A 25,179-nucleotide genomic window follows, 5' to 3' on the forward strand; every position below is an offset into this window, starting at 1 on the left:
ATTTGGAATATTCCCTTTTAAATTCTACCTTCAAACTAAATATGTGTGAGTATCCAGAAGTTTTGCACTGCTGTTATGCCTGCTTCGATGTTTAACATTTTCCTGCATTCCATGGATTGAATGCTTGATGAGCTTCCTTAAATGTAGATTGGATTCCATTACTAACAGTTTTGTGCACTTGAGATCTTTCTAGTATTGCAAGTTGTTACGTGCAGAGATTTCTCTTCGCAGCATGAAAAAAGGGATTTTCAAGGAGATTGGTTTGTCTGCATTCACAAAGGAAAATTTCCCACTTTAGATGACCAGTGAAGAATAATGTTGTGAAGGCTTTCCTGTGATAGAAAACACACCCACATGCAGAACACACACTAAGCTAAAGTTTGCCTTTCTAATGCCTTTTCTATTATTTATTTTTATAACTGTTGGGGTTTTTATTTTATTTAGTACGTCATTTGTACCAGAAGTACAGCCTATTCTATAACTCAAGGTTTTGGTTTTGTATGGCATAAAAAGGAATCCTGAATGCTTTGTATTAAAATTTCTCCCATAAAAAGGATATTAAAGTCACTTTCTTATTTTTGAGAGTGGGCACAATATCAGATTGTAATGTAATGCCAGCATCAGAGACTCCGTCAAGGGGGAAATTGTTTATGTTTCAATTTGCCAAACTATCAGCATCCACACACAAAAATATTCTGGATTTTGCATTCCCATGCCCTGCTGGTTCAGCTTCTTTTTTAGGACTCCTAAGAAACTTGTTAACTGTTACAACATAAGTAGGAAATCAATTGACATATACAAGTCATGGTACAGAGAAGATGACTTATAAGGCCTATCAAATAAATGGCATACAGTCTTGATGTCAGTGACATGAGAATTCTTTAGTTCTTTTTTTAAAGGAGAGCCAATAATAGGATGTGTTCAGAAGCATGTGTTCAGAAGTGTTATACAAGCCTTGAGAATACATTGGCAGAATTTACTAGTAGTCACTGGGATTCCCCTAATGTTTTTAATATCATATGAAATTCTGTTATTTTGGTTAGGAAGAATGCTAAGATGCATTACAGTACAGTGGGTTGTTGTGAGTTTTCCGGGCTGAATGGGCATGTTCCAGAAGCATGCTGTCTTGATGTTTCACCCACATCTGTGACAGGCATCCTCAGAGATTGTGAGGTCTGTTGGAAACTAGGAAAGTGGGGTTTATATATCTGTGAAATGTTCAGGGTGGGAGAAAGAACTCCTGTCTGCATTTCCCCACATTCTAATACTACTTAGCATGCTTCACTTTTCTCTGCTTATAATAGAATAAAAGGTGCATCTTTTATTTGCTGTTTTTCAGAAAGAAATTATCAGTATCTCAATATATGTAGTGTATTTGAAAAGAGAGAAATGTGATGAATTGATTTTCTAGCTGACTGTTTTTTCATGTATATTTAAGTGGTTAGTTTAAGTGGATAAGCTAGGGGCTACATTGGGAAGTAATAAGCCATTTGAGTAGATTGAAGGCGACTTCACAGAAGATCTAGAATAGTTATTAGTGATCCCATATGTAATTCATAAAAGTGATGACCATGCTTGTGAATGCTGAGAAACTACACCATTGTCAGATAACGCAATCTGCTTCCAACATTTTCCGCATTATGTGTGAAATGACTGCATGTTTGTCCCTCCAGTTAGTTGGCAATTCCTTGACTGTTGCAACAAACTACTGATGGAATTTATTGAAAACATAGTGCCCTACAAAAGCCTTCACTTACTCTCCTCTTTTTCTGATGCTTGTCTGTTTTTTCTTACTTAATATTCTATTGGATGGCCAATGTGTGTCTTATATTCTTGTTTTCTCTCTCACCATCCCATCTTTCTCTTGTTATTCATCCAAGTATGTACGTAGTACACTCTCGTTGCTCCATTTTGATTACAGAGCTAGAAGAAGTAATATCCCTTTATTTTGTCTTTTTCCTTTTAAACTTTTCCCTTCCCTCCACCACTCCCTTAGTTTTAAAGTGTAAAACAGTAGGAGTTACCTATTAGTTCAGTTCAATAAAGTGCCATATATACTGATGTTAGGGAACATGCTCTTTTGATCATCCAAACAGTCCTGCATGCAAACAGAGGACATTATGTACAGTGTGCCCTTGGTATGTACTGGAGTTTGGTTCCTGTGGATACCAAAACCTGTGGATGCTCAAGCTGCGTTGTACAAAATGGCATAGTATAATGGTGTACTTCATTTTTTTTAAAAACAGCAAAATTAAGGTTTGCTTTTTGGAATTTTCTTTTGTTTGTAAGGAAGAAGATAATTTCAGGCCATGTATAGCGGAATCCATGGGTGCAGAATTCATGGATATGAAGGGCCAACTACATACATAAATCAGAGGTACTTGATGGTATCATTTTTAAAACCTGTATGAACACTTACCAATACTCTGACAAAGATAGTATAGTAGCTCAGTTTACATTGTCTTGGAAGAAAAAAAATGGTCATGGTTACATGGAACAGTAAACCCGAGATCCACAGGAACCTTGCTTTGCCATGGTTGAGTAACATGTTGAAAAATGCATCTTGTTAATTCCCGCTTGAAGTGATAGCTACCAACCAAGCAATAAAGCTTTCTTCTACTTGTATTATTTGTTTATAATGTTATATGAACTTCGATACAGCTGCCACTGTACTTTGATTTGTTTTGCCCCCCCACAAAAATAGAGATGGAATCCATGAACGGGAGCGATTTGGTAGAATAAACCAACATAGTTTGCCCTTGTTTAAATCACATTTCCTGTGGTCCTGTGGCTTATTGTATCATGTAAGCTCTGTCACTATGCTGTGCAAAAACCTTGAATTAGCAGTCTGATGACTTTGAGGAAAGATAGGCAGGCAAGCAATTTGATGGAGAGGGAAGAGCACATTATTTGTGAGAGAGTGTGCCCTGATTCCCTGGGGTGGATCAAGGAGGAAATTGGCATCCTCCACCCCATCCATGAGCACAGAGAAATAGTTTCTGTTCATGTCAAGCCACAAGGTTTAATTGTTGATGCAAACTGCCATCTGTTAATGCATCACAGGTTATAACTTGCCTTCAGAGATAATTTTATTTGTCTCCGGATCCCAGCTGTGAAACGCCTCACATTTTATTGCTGACTACTTTTTTTGTGGAAAGCAACTGAGTTGGCTTTGCTTTCATGCTAGATTTATATAGCAATAAAGGGACTACTCTGATTTCCCAAGCATGCTGCTTGTGTTTTAGCTTCCAGAGTACCTATCTGCTGGTTGCCAAGCATTGGTCCCAACAAAAATAATATTGCAGTTGAAGGTAATTGGTCTCAAAATAATGTGTTTTGGATGGATATAAATGTCTCTGCTTGTAACTGAGCACAGCGTTTGGTTTTCTTGATAACCATTTGAAAAAGTTCATATTTATAATTTTAAACAGCTTGCAAAGGCATAATATGGCTCTACAAAAAGATAATTATCCAGTAGGCAGAACTGTCTTAGATATTTACAGTGTTTTCTACTACAGATAGCCATCTGTTTTTAAATAAAAATATTATGTGCTGGTGATTGTTGTAGTATCTTACATGTACTAAGATACATGAGTTGCTAAAGATGAAACTGAACTGCATTTAAAGTGATAGTTAGGACACACTTGCTTTCTGCACAAATTGGTGGATTATGGTTTTGTTTTTTTTGTTTTGTTTTGCTTCTAATTACCTACATACAGACACATACAGTTGGCTCTCAGCACATGGATTCTACATCCATGGATTCAACGATCCATGACTTGAAAATATATTTTTAAAGTTCCAAAAAGCAAACCTTGATTTTACCATATTATATGTATATAACTGAACTTAAGCACCCATGGATTTTGGCATCCATGAGGGGTACAAACACCAGCAGATAAAGAGGACTCAATGTGCACACACATACTGTACTGTATTTGGAGGATTAATCTGTGGCTGCAATCTATATATATAAAAGAGTGATGGCATCACGGCAATTCACAAAACAACAAAAGTACAGGCCCCCCAACCTCAAAATTTGACAACACAACCCATCATCCACGCCTCAAGGTTGATACAACAAAAAGAAAAGAAAAATAAAGTCCTAATTAGAGGGAGAGCAATAATTTTTTTTATCCAATTGCCAGTTTAGAGGGCTAATCTCTGCCCACTTGGTTGCCTAGCAACCAAGGGACAGCCAGGTTTCAGTTAGGGGACAGGCCGATTTAGGCCTCACTTAGACTTCTTCCACAGATTATCTAATTTGCACTGGATTATATGGCAGTGTAGACTCAAGGCCCTTCCACACAGCTATATAACCCATTTATAATCTTATATTATCTGCTTTGCACTGGATTATCTTGATTCCACACTACCATATAATCCACTTCAGTGTGCATTTTATACAGCTGTGAAGAAGGGGCCTCAGATAATCCAGTTCTGAGCAGATAATATAAGATTAGAAATATACAGTAGAGTCTCACTTATCCAACGTAAACAGGCCGGCAGGATAAGTGAATATGTTGGATAATAAGAAGGGATTCAGGAAAAGCCAATTAAACATCAAATTAGTTAATCGTTATACAAATTAAGCACCAAAACATCATATTATACAACAAATTTGACAGAAAAAGTAGTTCCATGCGCAGTAATGCTATGTAGTATTTACAGTAGAGTCTCGCTTATCCAACAATCGCTTATCCAACGTTCTGGATTATCCAACGCATTTTTGTAGTCAATGCTTTCAATATATCGTGATATTTTGGTGCTAAATTCATAAATACAGTAATTACTATATAGCATTACTGTGTACTGAACTACTTTTTCTGACAAATTTGTTGCCTAACATGATGTTTTGGTGCTTAATTTGTAAAATCATAACTTAATTTGATGTTTAATAGGGTTATCCTTAATTCCTCATTATCCAACATATTCACTTATCCAACGTTCTGCCGGCCCGTTTATGTTGGATAAGTGAGACTCTACTGTACTGTATTTACAAATTTACCACTAAAATATCACAATGAATTTAAAACACTGACTACAAAAACATTGATTATGAAAAGGCAGACTGCGTTGGATAATCCAGAACATTGTATAAGCGAATGTTGGATAAGTGAGATTCTTCTTTAATATGAAATAATTACTGGGATAGAATAATGCAGAACAATATAATCTCTAAAACCAGGACAGTAAATAAACAGGGGAATTCCACACAGGAAAAAATCAGGGCCAGCTAACACCTCCCAACAAAGTATTCCCATCATCAAAGTCTGGCAAATCCTGTTTTCTCAGGGCCACAGACAGTAGAAGCACATAAAATATCGCAAACAACACCACTCTGAAAACAAGGGAATTCCAAACAGGAAAGAATCAGGGCCAGCTAACACCTCCCAACAAAGTATTCCCATCATCAAAGTCTGGAAAATCCTCTGTTTTCTCAGGGCCACAGACAGTAGAAGCACATAAAATATCGCAAACAACACCACTCTGAAAACAAGGGAATTCCAGACAGGAAACAATCAGGGCCAGCTAACACCTCCCAACAAAGTATTCCCATCATCAAAGTCTGGAAAATCCTCTGTTTTCTCAGGGCCACAGACAGTAGAAGCACATAAAATATCGCAAACAACACCACTCTGAAAACAAGGGAATTCCAGACAGGAAACAATCAGGGCCAGCTAACACCTCCCAACAAAAAATTCACTCAGGGAGGAAACAGCCAGGCTTTAAAGCTGCAAGGCCATTACATCCTAATCATTTTTCCTAATTGCAGCATTCATACTTGCCTCCAACAAACAAAAAAAACCAATCAGAAATATTGTATATTCACAACCTTTAGGAAATAATATCCCCTGATGGCGCAGCGTGTTAAAGCGCTGAGCTGCTGAACTTCTGGACCGAAAGGCCACAGGTTTGAATTGGGGGAGTGGAGAGAGCCCCCACTGTTAGCCCCAGCTTCTGCCAACCCAGAAGTTCGAAAACATGCAAATGTGAGTGCATCAATAGGTACTGCTCCGGCGGGAAGGTAACGTTGCTCCATGTAGTCATCCCACATGACCTTGGAGGAGTCTACGGACAACGCCGGCTCTTCGGCTTAGAAATGGAGATGAGCACCAACCTCCAGAGTAAGACACGACTGGACTTAATCTCTGGGGAAAACCTTTACCCTTGACCTTAACTACCACCAATTCCTCAATACTTTATTTCCCATACCACCAGACTTCGCCACAGCAACGCGTGGCCGGGCACAGCTAGTCTATATATATAAAAGACAAATGGTGTCCTCCCCTGCCACTAAACAACAAAAGTACAAGCCCCAGAACCTAGAAATTTGGCAGCACAATCCACCATCCTTGCCCTTACGTTCCGACAACAAAAAGAAAAGAAAAATAAAGTCCTAATTAGAGGGAGAGGAATAATTGTCTTTAGCCAATTGCTGCCAGTTAGAAGACTAAGCCCCGCCCACTTGGTCGCCTAGCAACCTACTCAGGCCTCACTCTCTCTTCCACACTGCCTATAAAATACAGATTATCTAATTTGCACTGGATTATATTGCATTGTAGACTCAAGGCCCTTCCACACAGCTATATAACCAATTTATAATCTTATATTATCTGCTTTGAACTGGATTATCTTGGGTCCACACTGCCATATAATCCACTTCAGTGTGCATTTTATTCAGCTCTGTAGAAGGAGCCTCATATAATCCAGTTCTAAGCAGATAATATAAGATTAGAAATATACAGTAAAGTCTCACTTATCCAACATAAACACCCTGGCAGAACATTGGATAACTGAATATGTTGGATAATAAGAAGGGATTCAGGAAAAGCCTATTAAACCTCCCATTCCCTCATGACCCTATCTGCTGCCAAACTGCCATCCATGTCTATGCCAGGCATCCACAGAGATTATGAGATCTGTTTGAAAACAGACAAGTGGGATGTTTATTTCTATCTCAGCAATGATATCCAGGATGGGACAACTCTGATCTGTCTCAGGCGACTGAATATTCCCCTTGGCCACCTTGATTACCATTGAATGCCCTTGCACCTTCAAGGCCTGCCTGCTTCCTGCTTCAGAGAGGAATCCTTTGTTGGGAGATGTTAGCTGGCCCTCAGTACATCATGTCTGGAATTCCCTGATTGCTCAGTGCTGTTCTTTAGTTAACTGTTCTGATTTCACAGATTTTTTTAATACTGGGAGCCACATTTTGTTCATTCCAGGCAGGCAGGAACCATCCAGGCTTTGAAGCTACAAGGCTATTCAGTGCCAATTTCAACATTCACACTTGCCCAAAGCAGACAACAGTTCATTCTTCCACCCTGGTCATTCCACAGATATATAAACCCCTCTTCCTTTCGTTACAACACATTTCACAACCTCTGAGGATGCCTGCGAAACATCGGGAGAGAATACATTTGGAACATGACCAGGCAGACCACAGAACTCAGAGCAACCCAATACAAAGAGAAACAAAAATAATAAAATAAATACAAAAAACAAAATAAAATAATACAATTAAAAAAACATAAATAAAAATAATATAATCAATTAATAAAATATAATACATACAAATAATAAAATAAAATAATAAAAACACAAATAATAATGAAAGAATAAAAATAAAATAAATACAAATAATACAATAATAATAAAAAAACACTAAAAATAATTAAAAACACTAAAAATTAATACAATAAAATACTATAATAACACAAAATAACTAACAATAATACAAGAAAATAATAAAATATATTAAATAAAAAAGATAAGTTACAATAAAATTAATTAAAAAATACAAATAACATCAAATAAAAATTCCACAACAATTTTTAACCAATACCACCACCACTTTGCCACAGCAACGTGTGGCTGGGCACAGCTAGTGATACATAAGTGAGATGACGTCACCTAAATTCTCTCCATATTCCCTCACTTATCGCAGGTGTTACGTTCCAGGATCACCCATGAAAAGTGAAAATCTGTGAAGTAGGGACGCTATATTTGTGTTTTTTACAATCTCACTCGGGAAGTAGCGTCTCTGCCCCCTCCACTCCTCTCAAGCACGTGCATGCGCGCTGCCGCGGGTGCTGCTGCCGCGGGTGCCGTTGCCTTGTAAGGCAAAAACGAAGCTGCTTCAGCCTCCTTTTCTCTCCCTTTGGCTTCTCCTTCCTTCCTTCCTTCCTTCCTTCCTTCCTTCCTTCCTTCCTTCCTTCCTTCCTTCCTTCTTCGGCTTCTCCTTAGGAAGGAAAAGGAGGCGGTGCCATGTTCCCCTCCCTCTTTCTTCCCGCCTCCTTCTCCTCTCACTGCCGCTTGGGCTCCTTCTCCACCCCACCCTGCCGCCTGCACCCGACAGAGACCACCACCACTGTAAATAATTTTTTAAGACAATTTTTCCAATAATGTAGCCCCAAGCATCATACAAGATATATAACAATCAGCAGCTTGAATTGAGCTCAGAACTAAAGTGGAAGCGCAAGTGTTTAGGACATACAATAATCTTTCACCACATCAGTCAAGAATGCATTATTTTGAGTATATGGAGAAAACTGGAGAAAAATCTGGAGAATGATGCTTTGGCAACATAATTCATATCCTGCTTGTAACAAGTTGATTTAAGTAATGTGTAAGAAATCTGCAACATGTCCTCTGTGTATTGAAAAGGAACATCCACTCCTGGCGATTTTCCTCTGTAAAGAATTGAGCTGGTCTGTCACATAGGTTTTTATACATCTACTGGACTAGCCTACATCCTTCAGATGAAGTGGAAGGCATTATCCTTTACTATTGGTAAAGTAAAATTAAATCCCCACTCCATTTGGCTTCTTTACATGGAATGGCAGGAAGAACTGTCTCAAACAGGAGAATGTTAGCCCTGTAAATTAACTAGAGGGAGGCTTTCACATTCCAGAGATCTCCAATATCTGTTAATGGCGGCACATGAAACTCTTCCAAGGATATATGTGTTTTAACTTATCGACTCAGCTTTTAATATTTGCACAGATTACTTATTTGATTATGTTTTTACTGATTTATTATTGTTTATCTTGTTTACTTTTGTTATATCACTTGGTTATTTATTATGTATGTCTGGCATCAAATGGCTGCCATTTTTGTTGTGAACCATCCCAATTCCCTTGCGGGGAGATGGGGCAGGGATACAAATGGTTATTTATTATTATTATTATTAGTATTATTATTATTATTATATATGGCAAGTTATGTATTATCTCCATGACAATATTAAAGGATTTGGAAAGGTCAGTATATCTTCCTTTGCCTGATTTACCTCAAATTTCCAAAGCAAATAAAGTTTACCAAGTGAAATAAGCATATCCAGAACCAATGTTAGTAATTGATAGTATATAAATATTATTAAAATTTAATAAATATTCTGCCTGAGATGCTAAAATATATGCATCGGTTATTTGTGATTTCACTATATGCTACCGTATGGATTTAATTAGAAGCCTTTGCATTTCATAACCTAAAAATCCTGTTTAAATTAAACCCCAGGCAAACACAGTGAGCTCTCTTTAAAAGATTGTGTCCTGAACTCTGGGGTAGTAATTCTAGGATCTAGCTGAGGACCACTACCTGAGGACCACTTCTATGCAATCAGGTATAGTGCCTTGTTGATCTGTTTGAAAAGAATCAACCACAGAGCCTTGACAATAGAATAAAGTCTGTTTGTGTGCCACTGTACAAATTTAAATGTGGATAGGGGAGTACCCGAACTACAGCTCCCAGGATCACTCATTCAAACTGGTTATGCTAGCGGAGGCATTCTGAGTGTTGCAGTCCATTAGCTTTTCTAGCAGGCTCTGCACCTATTATCCTATTCAGGCCAGCTGTTCCCAATATTTTGGGTATCACTGAACTGAATAAGCAAATATTAAACATGTATAAACAATATCTGATCTTGAATGAGGCCAGGGTTCCATCTAAGTGCATTGTGTGAGAGTGGTTCTCTAAGGTCTTCTCCTGCCCTTGGGAAAGCCTTGGGAAACAGCAGGGATTAAGAAAGGAATGTGTTAGTAAAGGATATACTTTATCATCAACCTAAGGTTTCCATTGACTGCATATTATGTAAGAATGAACTGATCTGATGTTTTTCATTTTTACATGTGACTTTTTTTAAAAAGTTGCGTCCTTCACATGATAAAGAGTTGTATAATGTGTAATTATTTTGTATTCCACTCCCCCCTTTTTTTCTTTTCTTTTTGGTAACTGCTTATACTAACAAGAAAAGTGCTGAACCTCTTGCACAGAATCAAAAACCTATTTGATGGCTGACAAATTGTTGAGGAGTTGTATCATCAAAAGTGACAGCCTTATTGCTCTCACAAAAATGAAAAGTTGGACAGTTGAGAAATTTTTAGTGAGGTACCACGACCCGTCAAGATGCCCTTTTTGGTTAACAATAAGAAAGAAAAAAACATTATTCTTTATACCCCTGCTGTTACCCGACCATGGTAAAATATTTTCTGATATCTGTACAAACCAGTATAATAAGTTCTAATGACACCCCTTTTCTCTATGCTTTAGTGATTTCTGATAGCATGGTTGGAAGGGTTTCCAGTTCTCCTGCCCTACTGGAATCAGAGGAACCTAAAAATTTATTTATTTATTTATTTATTTATTTATTTACAGTATTTATATTCCACCCTTCTCACCCCGAAGGGGACTCAGGGCGGATCACATTACACATATAAGGAAACATTCAATGCCTTAACATAGAACAAAGACAGAGACAAACGCAGGCTCCGAGCTGGCCTCGAACTCATGACCTCTTGGTCAGAGTGATTTGTTGCAGCTGGCTGCAGCCGGCTGCTCACCAGCCTGCACCACAGCCCAGGCCCAAATGACATTTTTAAAGCCTTCCAACTTTCTCCAGAGTTTTCCTCCAGTACGTCCAGTTAAGCTATCTTCCAAGGTTCAGGTTCTCTCATAGATACCAAAATCCATGGATGCTCAAATTCTGTTATATACAATGACATAGTAAAGTGGTGCTCCTTATATGAAATGGCAAACAACTCTAATAAGTGTCGGAGAAAGCCCGAGAATCCTTGAAATTGTGGGGGACTACAACAAGATATTAAAGTGGTACAAAAAAGTGATCTTGTTTTATTGTTTTATTGCTGTTATTGTATTGTTGTCAGGCATTGCCCCATGTAAGCCGCTCCGAGTCCCTTCGGGGAGATGGGGCGGGATATAAAAATAAAGTTGTTATTATTATTATTATTATTATTATTATTATTATTATTATTATTACAACTGCAAGATGGCCAAACTGCCAAGGAATAAAGGATCTACAAATCATATAGTGCAGACATATGCGCTATGAATGCTTTGCATTACAAATGCACACAGACTGTGGTGTACTATCAACCTCCATCCATAAGAGCACCAAGAAGATAGTTGGCACACTGTGCATTTGATGAAACCACATACATTTCTGTTAATCTCCCATAAATCATAGAAATAAGTGAGTCATCCCAGAGTATCAGAGTTTTCATCCTGTTAATGCTTGTCATCTCAACCAAAGACCCAATTCAGGCATTGGGGGAGGTCTATGCCGTCTCCAGTAGCTACATTGTTATTATGTGCCTTCAAATCATTTCTGATTGGTGATCACCCTATGGTTAATCTAACATGACATTCCACTGGTAGAATTTGTTCAGAATTTGCTGAAGCTGAGAGAATGTGATGTGTCCAAGGTGGGTTTCCATGGCTAAGTCAGGATTAAACCTGGTCTCTCCATGTCCTGGTCTAATACCCAGACCACTACACCATACCAGTTTCCCCAATACACAACACTGGTTGTCCCCCTCCTCAGTATACCAAACGAAATTGTTGTTTTTTCTTTTTGAAGTAATATACAGCTATTAAACTAATAATGTATATGTAAGAGAGTGTGTATAATTTAACCCTTAGGAGCAAGAAGTAAAGAACAGGAGATCCTATAGTTTCCTAGAGTGTCTATACTTTATGAGGAAGCATTTTCTTAATAATAGAATGACACTTTAATCATGCTGAGCAGTACGTTACAAGGAAGTTTTTTTCCATTTAAAATTATTTCTGCATACATCTAAAGGCACTCTACTCTGCATGGCATAATGATTATACAGAAAAGGTAAAACACAAGTATCTAGGAAGAAGGACTACCACTGAGTCAACTGTGTTTGCTGTGGGAAGAAGTTGGCAATCCGATACTCTCCAGATGTTTTGGACTATGGCTCCTCTAATCTCCAATAATTGGCCATATTGACTAAGTTATATGAGTTTCAGTCCAAAACATCTGGGAGGCACCAGGTGGCTTACCCTTGCTTTGAAGCTTCTGAGAGAGAATGAGCTGTCACAGACAGCTACTGTATTTTCTGTGCTGTTAAATCAACAGAATATCTTGCAACCCCCTCATCTCATTTAAAACTAAACACACAGACAGTGTGGCCTTTGGTCGGCTTTGCAGCACTCTGTGAATTTCGTGCCTTCTGTTCCCAACAATCAATACAGATTATAAGAGCAGCTTATAGAATTTGATAGTAATAAATGTTATATTAATGGGTTGAGATCTTGGAAAAGGAAATTGGACAACGATTAAGTAGATATGGGAAAGAAAATTGTAAATAAATTATGTAGAAGACAGTGAGAAATAATATATCCCCTGCCTTGGTACTCTGGTAAGTATTGGTACCATATTTGAGGAATCTGGAAGGTATTTTCCAAATTTTGAAAAATGTGTGTGAGTAAATGTGTATACATGTGTGTGCATGAATATAAAATGCAACATTTATGAGAGAGTAGATGCAAAGATTGGTCTATTCTTGACACAATTTTATATGCATAAAACTTGACCTATCAATTGTTATATTGTATATTTATTAGTTTTAGACTACTGGTATACTGGGAAAATAATTATAAGCAATATTATATGTTTGTCTATAGTTGTCAGTGAAGACTGGTTCTCAATGAACCTGTGCAATTCTGTCTTTCATTGTGTTGGGTTCCAGAGTCCCTAGCCTCTGTGATTTCCACACTCTTTCATTCAGTTAGGTATCCATTCAAAAACATAACATTTCCTCTGATGAGTGATTAAAGATGGGAAGTGTAATACTGTTTGAGGATGTAGAATACACTTGGCACAAAGCTTTTCTGGATAACTAAAGAGAATTGCATGTTGACAGTATTATTTCAGTCACATGTCAGACAGAAGTGTTTATTTTCCTCGCCTGAAACTAGAATTCATATTGAGTGTGTAGGACACCTTCTAAATGAGAAAGGAATAGGAATCTAATCTGTCAGATATAACAAAGGTGTTCTTCAAGGTTGTGATTTTTAACATATGAATTAAATGAACTGTTCAGTTACAAAGTAATGTTGGAAGGCACAAAAATGTTATCAATATAATGATTAATTAATAAAAAAATATTTTTAGTAAACAGAGTTAACCCCCTAAAGATTTTCCTTTTTGTTGCTTTCATTGAGCAGGTATCATTTTGAAAAATACATTTTGAATACAGACCTACTGAGAATAGACATTATAGCTGTATCTGCACTGCTGAATTAATAGAATCATAGAATCATAGAATAGTAGAATTGGAAGAGACCTCACAAGCCATCCAGTCCAACCCCCTGCCAAGAAGCAGTAAATCTCATTTAAAGCACCCCCAACAGATGGCCATCCAGCTTCTGCTTAAAAGCCTCCAAAGAAGGAGCCTCCACCACACTATGGGGCAGAGAGTTCCACTGCCGAACAGCTCTCACAGTGAGGAAGTTCTTCCTGATGTTCAGGTGGAATCTCCTTTCCTGTAGTTTGAAACCATTGTTCCACATCCTAGTCTGCAGGGCAGCAGAAAACAAGCTTGTTCTCTCCTCCCTATGACTTCCCCTCAATGCAATGGAATTGTGGGAGTTGTAGTTTTATAAGGTATTTAGCCTTCTCTGCCAAATAACTAGTGCTTCGCTGAACTACAAATCCCAGGAATCTATAGCATTGAGCCATGGCAATTAAAGTAATATTATTTATAATTATTCACTTTATTTATACCTCACCTTTCTCCCAATGGGGACTCAAGGCGGCTAGCAATCCCAGTATCAAACTGCATTAATTCTACAGTGTCAGTATCCTAAAACAGCATAAGCACCAAGCGTGAAAGAACTGGCAACCCAAACATAAAGCTATACCAATTGATAAAGTTCAGTTGATAAAATATAGACATAATTAAATGTTTGATTTATATTTGATTATGTTTTAGTACAATATGTTATTGGGTTTATTTGTTTCTTTTTGGCCATGTTAATAAACCTTTCGATCATCAAATAAATCTATTAACCTAAATGATAACTTAATTTCTTCAGCTTCATTTCTTTATTTCTATGATCTCTTGTCCTTATATATGTTTATTCTGAACAGCCTAATAACCTAAATAAATCTTCAGGTTTTCCAATACTGCCTTAAATGCTGAGGTTACTGTTTGAACCCATTTCAGACATCATATGATATGTTTAAACGGCCAGCTGGCTTAACAAAAAATATGAAAATGTGTTCCTAGATACATGGCTGAAAGAAACAAGTTCCAATTATGATGGACTGGGAGTGTGGAGGGAGACATATTAATCTATAGTCCCTGTCTCAATAAACAGTTGGTTGAAAAGTTCACAGGCTTATACAAGATTATATGTTTAACCCTCATTCAGACAGGCAGGATTTAGTCCCCTAGAGTCATGATTTGTTGCAGCAATAATAGTTTTAAGGTACAGACAGCTACTCAAAACAGACAATCCATCTATTGAGTACTGTGTTTTCTGACTATTGTTTGTTTATTGTAGAATACCACTATTCCTTAGCAAATTTATTAGGGAATTTATGCCATGCAGTTCAAGGAGGCCTACTTTTAAATGAATCTGCCTACATTTTCAGCCACGTGTTTCTTTCTTAGAATGTAGTTGTTGGATCAGGAGACACTGTTAAGACACCTGGCACTTTAGTTGGACTTTGTTTTCAATTAGTCCTGGTGGCTTATTTAAGATGACATTTTCATATTTACTTGAAAATAAAGCCCATTGAATTCAGTATGGCTCAGAATAAACATATATGATGGAGCTCTAAATGAATAATAGCGCTAAAAATAATCTTCTTTGGGTTATTTTCTGTGCAAGCAGCTTATTTTGTTCCTATAATTAACCCTTTCTGATATTTATATATCCAACCATTTATAGTGCAGAAATTACACTGAGACCTTAAGAAAATGTTATCTGTTCACATCCCTCTATGCAACCGTATTAATAATCAGGTCTAGTTTTCTTAAATTCTACTCTTTGTTCTATAGCTAGAAATCATAAATTCACTTACAGCAATAATTGAAATTGGTTTGTTTTGTTTTTTTTTTGGTTTTTTTACAAATCTATTCTATAATCCACTGGCTACTTATTCCCAAATGCTGTTACTGAAATGCCAAGAGAATTAGAATCCCTCAAAACAGTATACAGTGGGTATCTGGTCTTTCTGCTAATGCCTTTACTGCTTTTTAGACTGTAGTCAACACTCCTAAACAAATTTAAACTGGAAGGAAATTCCGTTGGAATTTATGTGTCTGGGAATGTGATGCCAAATATGAATCAGAGTTTAAGTCTTTAGATGCAGAGTTTAAGCATAACTTTCTAAGAAGATAATATAGGGAGGAATAAAATAGCTACTATTCTTTAAAAAACACTTGAAAACTTTCTCTAAAAAGTAGAATACAATGTTTTGGAATAAGTCATCAATGAATCACTTTAACTCGTTCAAGAAAGCAGCATCCAATGCTGAATTTTTCACATGGCTCTAAAAAGCATGCCACCTCTCTTCATAGTTTTCAGTAAAGTCATTTGCATTGAATAACATGTCCTGAAATGCATTCTACCCTCCCTACAAAAACATTAGGAAAAGATATTGATATTTTCTGTAGTAAAGCCAGAGCTTTCATAAAGGATAGCAGTTAGGCTCTTGTTGCTTTTTTGTTTGTTTGTTTTGTTACCTTCATTAGCCATTGAGTGTTGTTTTCCAGGATGTTTTCAAGAAGCTGAAGCCTTTGTACGGAATCATCATAATCTAAGGGTGCATCCCTCTGGACTGCATTTGAGACATAGGAAGTTGAAGCCGATCGACAGTTGTCCATCTCAGGCAGGAGAAAAGTATAGCTACACAATCCATGTTGGACTTGATATTGTTTCTTGCCTAGGGTCTCTATGCTTTTCCGAAATGAGTTGTATCCTGAAACTAGAAGAAGACTGCAGCTCACAGAAAAACAAACAGGCAGCCACATTTTCTCTTGTCTAATAGTCAGCAGGGTGGGTGTTGTTAAACAGCTCAGGTTATCTAGATTGCCCCTTGCAACCGTCTGTCAGTACCTCACTGACATGGGTAAGTCTGGGCAAAGAATCCCAAGTTCTCCTTATATCCCAAACGTGGTTAAAAAGTTGCAGACTGTTCCATGCAGATCTCTCTCAGCTGCTGTCAGATCCGTAACCCAGGTTTAGCCATCGAGAAGTATTTTCCCCCTCCTTATACAGCGCTCCTCTCTCTTTACTCAAATGTCTTGATAAGAGGACATAAGCATGTGCAGTTGAAAAGCTTCCTCCCTCTTTGGGCATCCGTGTTCTTCCTGGTGAGGGTCCTGTTGTGAAGGCAGTGTGCCTGTTCAGAGCATGCTGTTTTATCCATTGAGCTGCAGGAAACGGAGAGGGAGGGGGGAGAGATCAGCTGCAGGAACACGCTGGATTTCCAAAGCACCTCCCCACTTCAGGGTCCCTCACAGTCCCTGGAAATCTCCTCTTGTGTGGATCTTAGTTTGGTGCTGCATGTGTATATTTTTCATTTTCAATACTTTAAAGGCATGGTCACAGGCATGTCTTTGCTTCCTTTTGGAGAGATGGGGAAATTCCCTTTTCCCCTCATGATTTACTTAACATGTGGCTGGGGAAGCTATTTCAGCTCAAAGACTGAATTTGTTCTTGACAAGCAAGACAGCAGGGTGCATACCTTACTGTCATGTATAGACACTTGCATACTATGGATCTCACCTGTCACTTTTTACCCAGTTTTCCCAAAGTCTGTCAGTAGCAGCTAATGGCACAGTAATATGACTAGCTTGATTAATTCTCCCTGTGTTTTGATCCAGACTTTACATGATTCCCTTAACCTGTCTTGTTGGCGCAGGGGGGACTCTGCATGCTGGTTAGCATCTTTGTAGTTCAAACTAAAACCCAGGCAAATCCACCCCCCACCCCTCACTGGCATGGAAGCCATCAGTCATCACTGTAGTCTTTGAGATGCCAGCTAAGTCCAGAACTGATTTTGCCCATCACTGGCTTTATCCACCCATCCCATTTCCCAATCCAGGAAAGCAATGACCTTGGAGACATGGCTCAGGACCTATTCCCCTATCCCTTTTTCTCTTCTAAGATCCTGTGGCTTAAGAGAGTGAGGAACCTCACCTGACATCTTTGCATAGTGAGGCCAGGCAAGCCTCATGCCAGCAATCCATCTGACATTTTCACTTCATACTAAGAATATTCACTGAACATATCCATAACAGCAACAAAATTACTTTCAGTCCATACCATATATTTCAATGAGGCTAGTGTGCAGAATAATGTTGGAGTCTGGACTGGTACCAATGTCATTCCCCTTGTATGCCCACATGCATTCCCTAAAACCTGTGAATATAGCTAATATTGCCCTGTGCAGTGTGCAGCACTTCATATCCATGAATCCTATATCCAAGAATTCAACCATCTATGCTTTGAAAATATAAAATCCAAAAAGCAAAGCTTGATTTTTCCATTTTATATCAAGTGCACCATTTTACTGTGTCATTGTATATATTGGGTATCCTTGGGGGTGGGATCCTGGAAGTAAACCCCAGTGAATACCAATGGCTCACTGTATTAGCTTTCAGTGGAACTTTGACTTGAACGTATTACTGGAAATCACAACTAAATACTCATCTCACACACTCAGGTTTATATATGTGGTACCAACTTAGACAAATATAAATGTACAATTTGGTAACTACCAGCATGAAGGCATCATATCTGTATAGAAGAGATGGCTAGAGTACAATATGACTCCCATATCTGCAGTGAATAGTTTCCAGATTTCACATGGATACCTGAAAATACAGGTAAATAGCAAACCCTGTTATTTGTATTGAGACAAACAGTGGAGTTACTGAGAAGAGGTTGTTACTTGTACTGAAAGCCTAGGATGCAGAACAATGGCTTCAAACTTCAGGAAAGGAGATTCCACCTGAACATAAGAAAGAACTTCCTGACTGTGAGAGCTGTTCAGCAGTGGAACTCTCAGCCCCGGAGTGTGGTGGAGACTCTTTCTTTGAAGGCTTTTAAACAGAGGCTGGATGGCCGCCTGTCAGGGGTGCTTTGAATGCAATTTTCCTGCTTCTTGGCAGGGGGTTAGACTGAATGGCCCATGAGGTCTCTTCCAACTCTATGATTCTTTGATTCTAAGTTAATAAATTAAATCATGGATAAGTGAAACTGCAAATACAGGGGTCATATTGAGATCTTTCTTTTTATCTATCATGATGAGTTTGCCTAAGCTAGTATTCAAATTGAAGTGCATGCTCCTATTAGAAAAGGAGGGACCATTTTCCCATATCAAATTAAGTTTATATGATGCGTACGCTGTCATGCTGTCTACATTGTTGTATGCAGAAAATCTCAGATCCAGATTGTGGCATTTTCAGTTTTAAAGAATCATGCAGCAAGTAATGGCAAAAACTGCTGCTCAGAATGGTTGCTGAAAATCAGAGTAGATTGTACAGTGTTACAGTGATTTTGCCCCCCAACTGGACAAATAGCCTGACATGGAATGAGACAATTTCCTAAAGTAGGTAATTGTGAAATATGCTTCTTTCCAGCTGGCCAAACTGTTACTAGTAGAAATTTAAAAATGGTAACTATCTATCTATCCTTCTAAGTGAAGAGAAAATTGTTTGACCACATTTCATTAAAAATTATGCTTACATTCTTAGGAATCCTAAAAATTCTTGTCCAAAAAGGAAGCAAGATTAGTCTAACTCAATTTGTCATGTTTTGCTTGGCTGAGTGGGTTGATTTTTTTTGTGTGGTGAAGGCCTTGTTTTGTGGATTTGTCAAGCCAACCATGCATTAGCCTTCTGTTCTTGGTGCACTTTCTCATCATCAATGGCATGGTCAGAAGCCTGAGGAGGAGGGATCGTGGTTGGAATCTCCCATACTATCCTGCTAATTTTACCACAGGATGTTGACATGGCAAGAGTTGGGCGCCAAAAAGAGATTCTTGGCTTGTTCTCCGTGATCTAGAAGGTCTTCCACTCCCACATTGCTATTTGAGATCTTTCCGAGGTTCACATAGTTCCCAAACTGTGCTGTTTCACTGATAAACCCACATAGTGAGTCTAACATAAAATAGACATAATTATAGTCCCTGTTCCTCTCAGAGCAGTCAACACAGCCACAAAACCTTGACCCCACTAAATGTCTCTCCTCCATCAAGCCCCCAGAAAAGCTGGAGAACATGAAACTTGCTAACTCTTTTGTGCCATTTAAGCTATTCTTGATAAATGGGTTATTTGTGGGGGCATTTCGCCCTGACGGCTGACTACCACCATCTTTTGTACAGCCATTTCAGTGCATGCCAAATAATAGACTCAATATATATAAATATTTGTATGCATATGTGTGTGTGTGTGTGTGTGTGTGTGTGGCCATATTAACTCTGTAACTGCAGTTTTTTTTTCTTATTTGAGATAATCTGGAGTCTATATGATGATACCCAGTTGTGTATAGAACATTTTCACTTTTATTATGTCTTCTAAAGTGAAAAATAGATTTTGAAATCTTCTAAAAAGTCCAAAAAAGTTAAATGCATACATGTGTGCTATCTTATTGGTGTACAGTGGAGCCTTGGTGTCCACTGGGGGCTGATTTCAGGACCCCCCATGGATAATAAAATCCATGGATACTCAAATTCTATTATAGAATCATAGAATAGTAGAATTGGAAGAGATCTCATGGGCCATCCAGTCCAACCCCCTGCCAAGAAGCAGGAAATCGCATTCAAAGCACCCCCGACAGATAGCCATCCAGCCTCTGCTTAAAAGCCTCCAAAGAAGGAGCCTCCACCACAGTCCGGGGCAGAGATTTCCACTGCCGAACAGCCCTCACAGTGAGGAAGTTTTTCCTGATGTTCAGGTGGAATCTCCTTTCCTGTAGTTTGAAGCCATTGTTCCGCGTCCTAGTCTGCAGGGCAGCAGAAAACAAGCTTGCTCCCTCCTCCCTATGACTTCCCCTCACATATTTATGCATGGCTATCATGTCTCCTCTCAGCCTTCTCTTCTGCAGGCTAAACATGCCCAGTTCTTTAAGCCGCTCCTCATAGGGCTTGTTCTCCAGACCCTTGATCATTTTAGTTGCCCTCCTCTGGACACCTTCCAGCTTGTCAACATCTCCCTTCGATTGCGGTGCCCAGAATTGGACACAGTATTCCAGGTGTGGTCTGACCAAGGCAGAATAGAGGGGGAGCATGACTTCCCTGGATCTAGATGCTATACCCCTATTGATGCAGGCCAAAATCCCATTGGCTTTCTTAGCAGCCGCATCACATTGCTGGCTCATGTTTAACTTGTTGTCTACAAGGACTCCAAGATCTTTTTCACATGTATTGCTCTCTAGCCAGGCGTCCCCCATTCTGTATCTTTGTATTCCATTTTTTCTGCCGAAGTGGAGTATCTTGCATTTATCCCTGTTGAACTTCATTTTGTTAGTTTCGGCCCATCTCTCTAGTCTGTTAAGATCATTTTGAATTCTGCTCCTTTCTCCTGGGGTGTTGGCTATCCCTCCCAGTTTGGTGTCATCTGCAAACTTGATGATCGCGCCTTCTAACCCTTCGTCTAAGTCGTTAATAAAGATGTTGAACAGAACCGGGCCCAGTTGAACAGAACCGGGCCCTGTGGCACTCCACTCATGACTTCTTCCCAAGATGAAGACGACGCATTGGTGAGCACCCTTTGGGTTCATTTGCTTAGCCAATTACAGATCCACCTAACTGTAGTTTTGTCTAGCCCACATTTTACTAGTTTGTTTGCCAGAAGGTTGTGAGGGACTTTGTCGAAGGCCTTACTGAAATCTAGGTACGCTACATCCACGGCATTCCCTGTATCGACCCAACTCGTAACTCAAAAAAGAGATCAGATTAGTCTGGCATGACTTGTTTTTGGTAAATCCGTGTTGATTATTAGCAATGACTGCATTTGTTTCTAAGTGTTTGCAGACCACTTCCTTAATGATCTTTTCCAGAATCTTGCCTGGTATCTACGTGAGGCTGACCGGACGGTAATTGTTTGGGTCGTTCTTTTTTCCCTTCTTGAAGACAGGGACCACATTTGCCCTCCTCCAATCTTCTGGGACTTCTCCTGTTCTCCTAGAACTCTCGAAGATAATTGCCAGTGGTTCTGAAATAACCTCAGCTAGTTCCTTCAATACTCTTGGATGTAGCTGATCTGGCCCTGGGGACTTGAATTCGTTTAGAGAGGCCAGGTGTTCCTGGACAACTTGTTTCCCTATTTGGGGTTGGATTTCTCCGAATCCTTCGTCCATTTCATGTTGCTGAGGTCAAAGATGGCTTTCTTTTTGTGAGAAGACCGAGGCAAAGAAGGCATTAAGCAGTTCTGCCTTTTCCTTGTCCCCTGTCGCCATCACCCTATCTTCTCCTCGCAGAGGCCCTATCGCCTCCTTGTTCTTCATTTTTCTACCAACATAAGCAAAAAAGCCCTTTTTGTTGTTTTTAATGTCCCTGGCAAGCCTGAGCTCATTTTGCGCTTTAGCCTTGTGAACATTTTCCCTACAGGAGTTGGCTATACGTTTGAATTCTTCTTTGGTGATTTCTCCCATTTTCCACTTCTTGTGCATGTCTCTTTTGAGTCTTAGCCCGGTTAGAAGTTCTTTGGACATCCATTCTGGCTTCTTTGCACTTGTCATGTTTTTTTTTTCTTTGTTGGCACTGTTTGCATTTGTGCCTTGAGTATTTCACTTTTAAAAGCTCCCATCCATCCTTAACTCCCTTGTCTTTTTTTTATATTGTTGTCCATGGAATGCTGCTCAGTAATTCCTTCATTTTTTGGAAGTCAGCTCTCTTAAAGTCCAGAATGCGTGTTTGACTTGTCTTAGTTTCAGCCTTCCTTTGTATTGCAAACTGCAGGAGCACATGGTCACTTGCCCTTAAGGATCCGTCTTCCACATTTGTTAAGATTAGATCAAGAGTTGCTGATCCCCTTGTTGTCTCTTCTACCTTTTGGACCATTATACCATATATACAATGGTGTAATAAAGTAGAGTTTCATATATAAAATAACTAGATTAAGTTTGCTTGGAGGGGTTACTTTCAAGCGTAGATTGTATATCATGTTTGCCTTCCCTATGAAATCTCATGTAATAAGAAATATTCTGCAGATGGAAGCCCAATAGTGCAACAGGCCTTTCCTTCTCTTTCACCTCCAACTGCCAGTGCCTAGTATCCCTCTGTGCCAACCACAAATATGCTCTGGAGGATTGCCAAGGCATTCAGAACAGATTTTGAGGGCAAAAGGAAGAATTGATCCCTTGTCAAGCTTTGGAAATAATTATGTCAACAGAATTATATTGCTGAACGCAAGTTATAGTACGCAACCAGGAATGCAGAAGGTGTCTTATGTTACAAATATGGTTTTGCAGTCAATGTACTTTTACTGGGTGGTCCCTGTGGGATCTTTAAAAAGAAGCAATTGATCACAATCCTTTTTTCTCTTGGTCACTAATGCCTTCTTATCTTCTTTTTAAATGCTTTTGTTGCAAGTACCTTAGAGGCTTATATTCAAGCAAAAGGGCAGGATATAAGTATTTTAAATAAATAAAACAAGAAGAATGCAAATCTTTTCTTAGATTGTTTGCCCTTGGGAACAAAAGTATTAACATTCAGAAAAATTAAACCGGAAAATATGCAATGAACTCTCCTTGAACCATTGGAAAGAGTGGGATATAAATCAAATAATTTTTGAGCCACTTTTTTTTTCATATGTTTATATTTGGGGTTTTTCCAGCCTTTCATTTCCATCTGCTCTTGTAGTCATAACCACGCCTTGGGAGAGGGAGATTTTGGGTCATTTAATTGCATCATATTAATTCTATTCTATTCTGTTTTGTATTATTCCCCATGTTATTTGCTTTTCCATCTTTGTCTTTGTTGGATTCCTCAAACTGAATTGTTATTATGTTTTGATTATTTGCTTTTGATGGATTATATACTTGTTGACATAAAAAAGCAAAGCTAGCTCAGTTAAATTTATCTTTTTTAACAACAGTAACAGGACTCAGTTCACTCAGCATAACTCACCTTATCAAGGAGGAGGTAGAAAGATAGACTTTGCCAGATGTTGTGTTTCTGGTAATTATCTTTCCTGGGAAACAATAATTTCCCCTTCCTCAGGCAATTTCTCTTTAAATGAATGAATAAATAAATGCACACATCATATTGCTTTTCTCCTTTAAAAGACATCACCGTACCCCATAGGCATTAAAAAATTTGGTACCAGCTGTATGGCTATTTTCAGCGAGTAGGTAGTGGTATGCTATTGAGAGATTTTTCACTCCAGAAGCTGGGGAACTTAAACACATGAGAAGTAATATAAAATTGTACAGATCCTCAATATTTTTCTTTGCAAGACCATCTCATTGATTTCACATGAACTTCAATTTCAATAATCTAGCTTGGAAACATTGTAGTACTGGAGCCCAATGAGTATGGGGCAGTAAAGAATTCATGAAAACATAGGCCTTTGTGTTATATTCTCCAGATTGTCATATTCATTGGGATGGGAATTTAGACCTACCCCTTTCCCTTACATCAGTGGTTCCCAACCTTTTTTTGACCATGGCCCACTTTGACCAGGGCTCACTTTGACCAGGACCCACTTAACCAGGGACCACTTTGACCAGGGACCACTCTCCAACATTAGTACCAAAAGGGTTACGAAACAGTTTTTGGTCAACTTTAGATTCAGTTTGGTTATTTGGGGTGCTGATTCAGAAAATTGCATTGGATAGACTACATCAGCTCTAGTTTCTGAAACAACATATGCCATCAAGTAGTTGCTATCTGTTTGCCCACAGAAAACCACGTGGTCTATCTAATGCAATGGTCAGCTCTGCGGAAAGGGGTGAAATAAAATTAATAAAATAAATAAAGAGGAAGAAGGTTTGTGGACCAGATTTTTGCTCTTGCAGCCCACTGCTGGGCCACGGCCCACAGGTTGAGAACCACGGCCTTACATCAACAGAGTCTTATATCTATTAGGCTTTTACACAGACTCCTGTGTGGATAATTAGAGATAATCTATATAAATGTTTCATTCTTCCTCCAGTATCACTCCTCACATAATGAGCTACATCCATTTGCCCCTCTAGAAATCTAGCTATGGACAGTGACAACTTCCATTGGCAGAAAGTAACTGCCTTGCAATCCCTGAATTGGTGTTTAGGTATCACTTATACCACGATCTATAGTACTGTGGTTACCTTGTAGCAAAATTAATCACCTTCTGCTGTGCTTTCCTAAGAGAAAGGGTGCAGATTTTTTTTCAGCTCGGCTGCTAGAAATAGTAATTTGAATCCCAATCAGGTAAGAAGACAAGTCAATGTAGGTGATAATGCTCTGTACAGTCAATAGGAAAGAATAGATCTGCTTTCCCTGCTGGCTGTCTCCCTCCTTTACACAATTTTCCCCAGAAAAAGCTTATGGCTTCCATATGGAGGTATCAGTGAATTTGCTCCAAGTTTTTAGGTTAGAGTTGCAAAACAGATTCAGCACATTTCATAGCAGCTTTAAAGTTTGGACTAAGAAACTTGTCACACTGATGAGGTCCCCCGTATCGATTCACCAGCCTCCATAGTGAATTGATGGGGCAATCCTGGTGCCTTGCACCCCCTCCCAGGCAGCAGCAACATTTCCCATCACACGTGGGGATATGTCGCTGCACAGCTTGTCCCTGCAGTAGCCCTGTTGTTCCAAATGGAACACAGGAAGGCTCCCCTTTTGGCGCCACAGCGTCCTACTACAATGCCACCCCAGTTGACCTACAGCTCCTTGCTGGAAGT

General features: G+C 38.9%; 2 protein-coding genes across 4 annotated transcripts in view; one reads left to right on the forward strand and one right to left on the reverse strand.

Moving 5' to 3' along the window:
* Nucleotides 1–16,788, reverse strand: part of angpt2 (angiopoietin 2) — a 58,226-nt gene extending 41,438 nt beyond the window's left edge. Inside the window, exon 1 of the mRNA XM_003215442.4 lies at nt 16,026–16,788. Coding sequence (XP_003215490.2) covers nt 16,026–16,313 — 288 coding nt within the window. The 5' untranslated portion in view covers nt 16,314–16,788. The remainder of the gene's footprint in view (nt 1–16,025) is intronic.
* The window catches only part of mcph1 (microcephalin 1), a 137,650-nt gene that overhangs the window by 88,332 nt on the left and 24,139 nt on the right, over nt 1–25,179 (forward strand). The gene's annotated exons all lie outside the window — the stretch shown is intronic.

This window comes from Anolis carolinensis, chromosome 1, assembly GCF_035594765.1.
Source record: "Anolis carolinensis isolate JA03-04 chromosome 1, rAnoCar3.1.pri, whole genome shotgun sequence".
Lineage (NCBI taxonomy): Eukaryota > Metazoa > Chordata > Lepidosauria > Squamata > Dactyloidae > Anolis > Anolis carolinensis.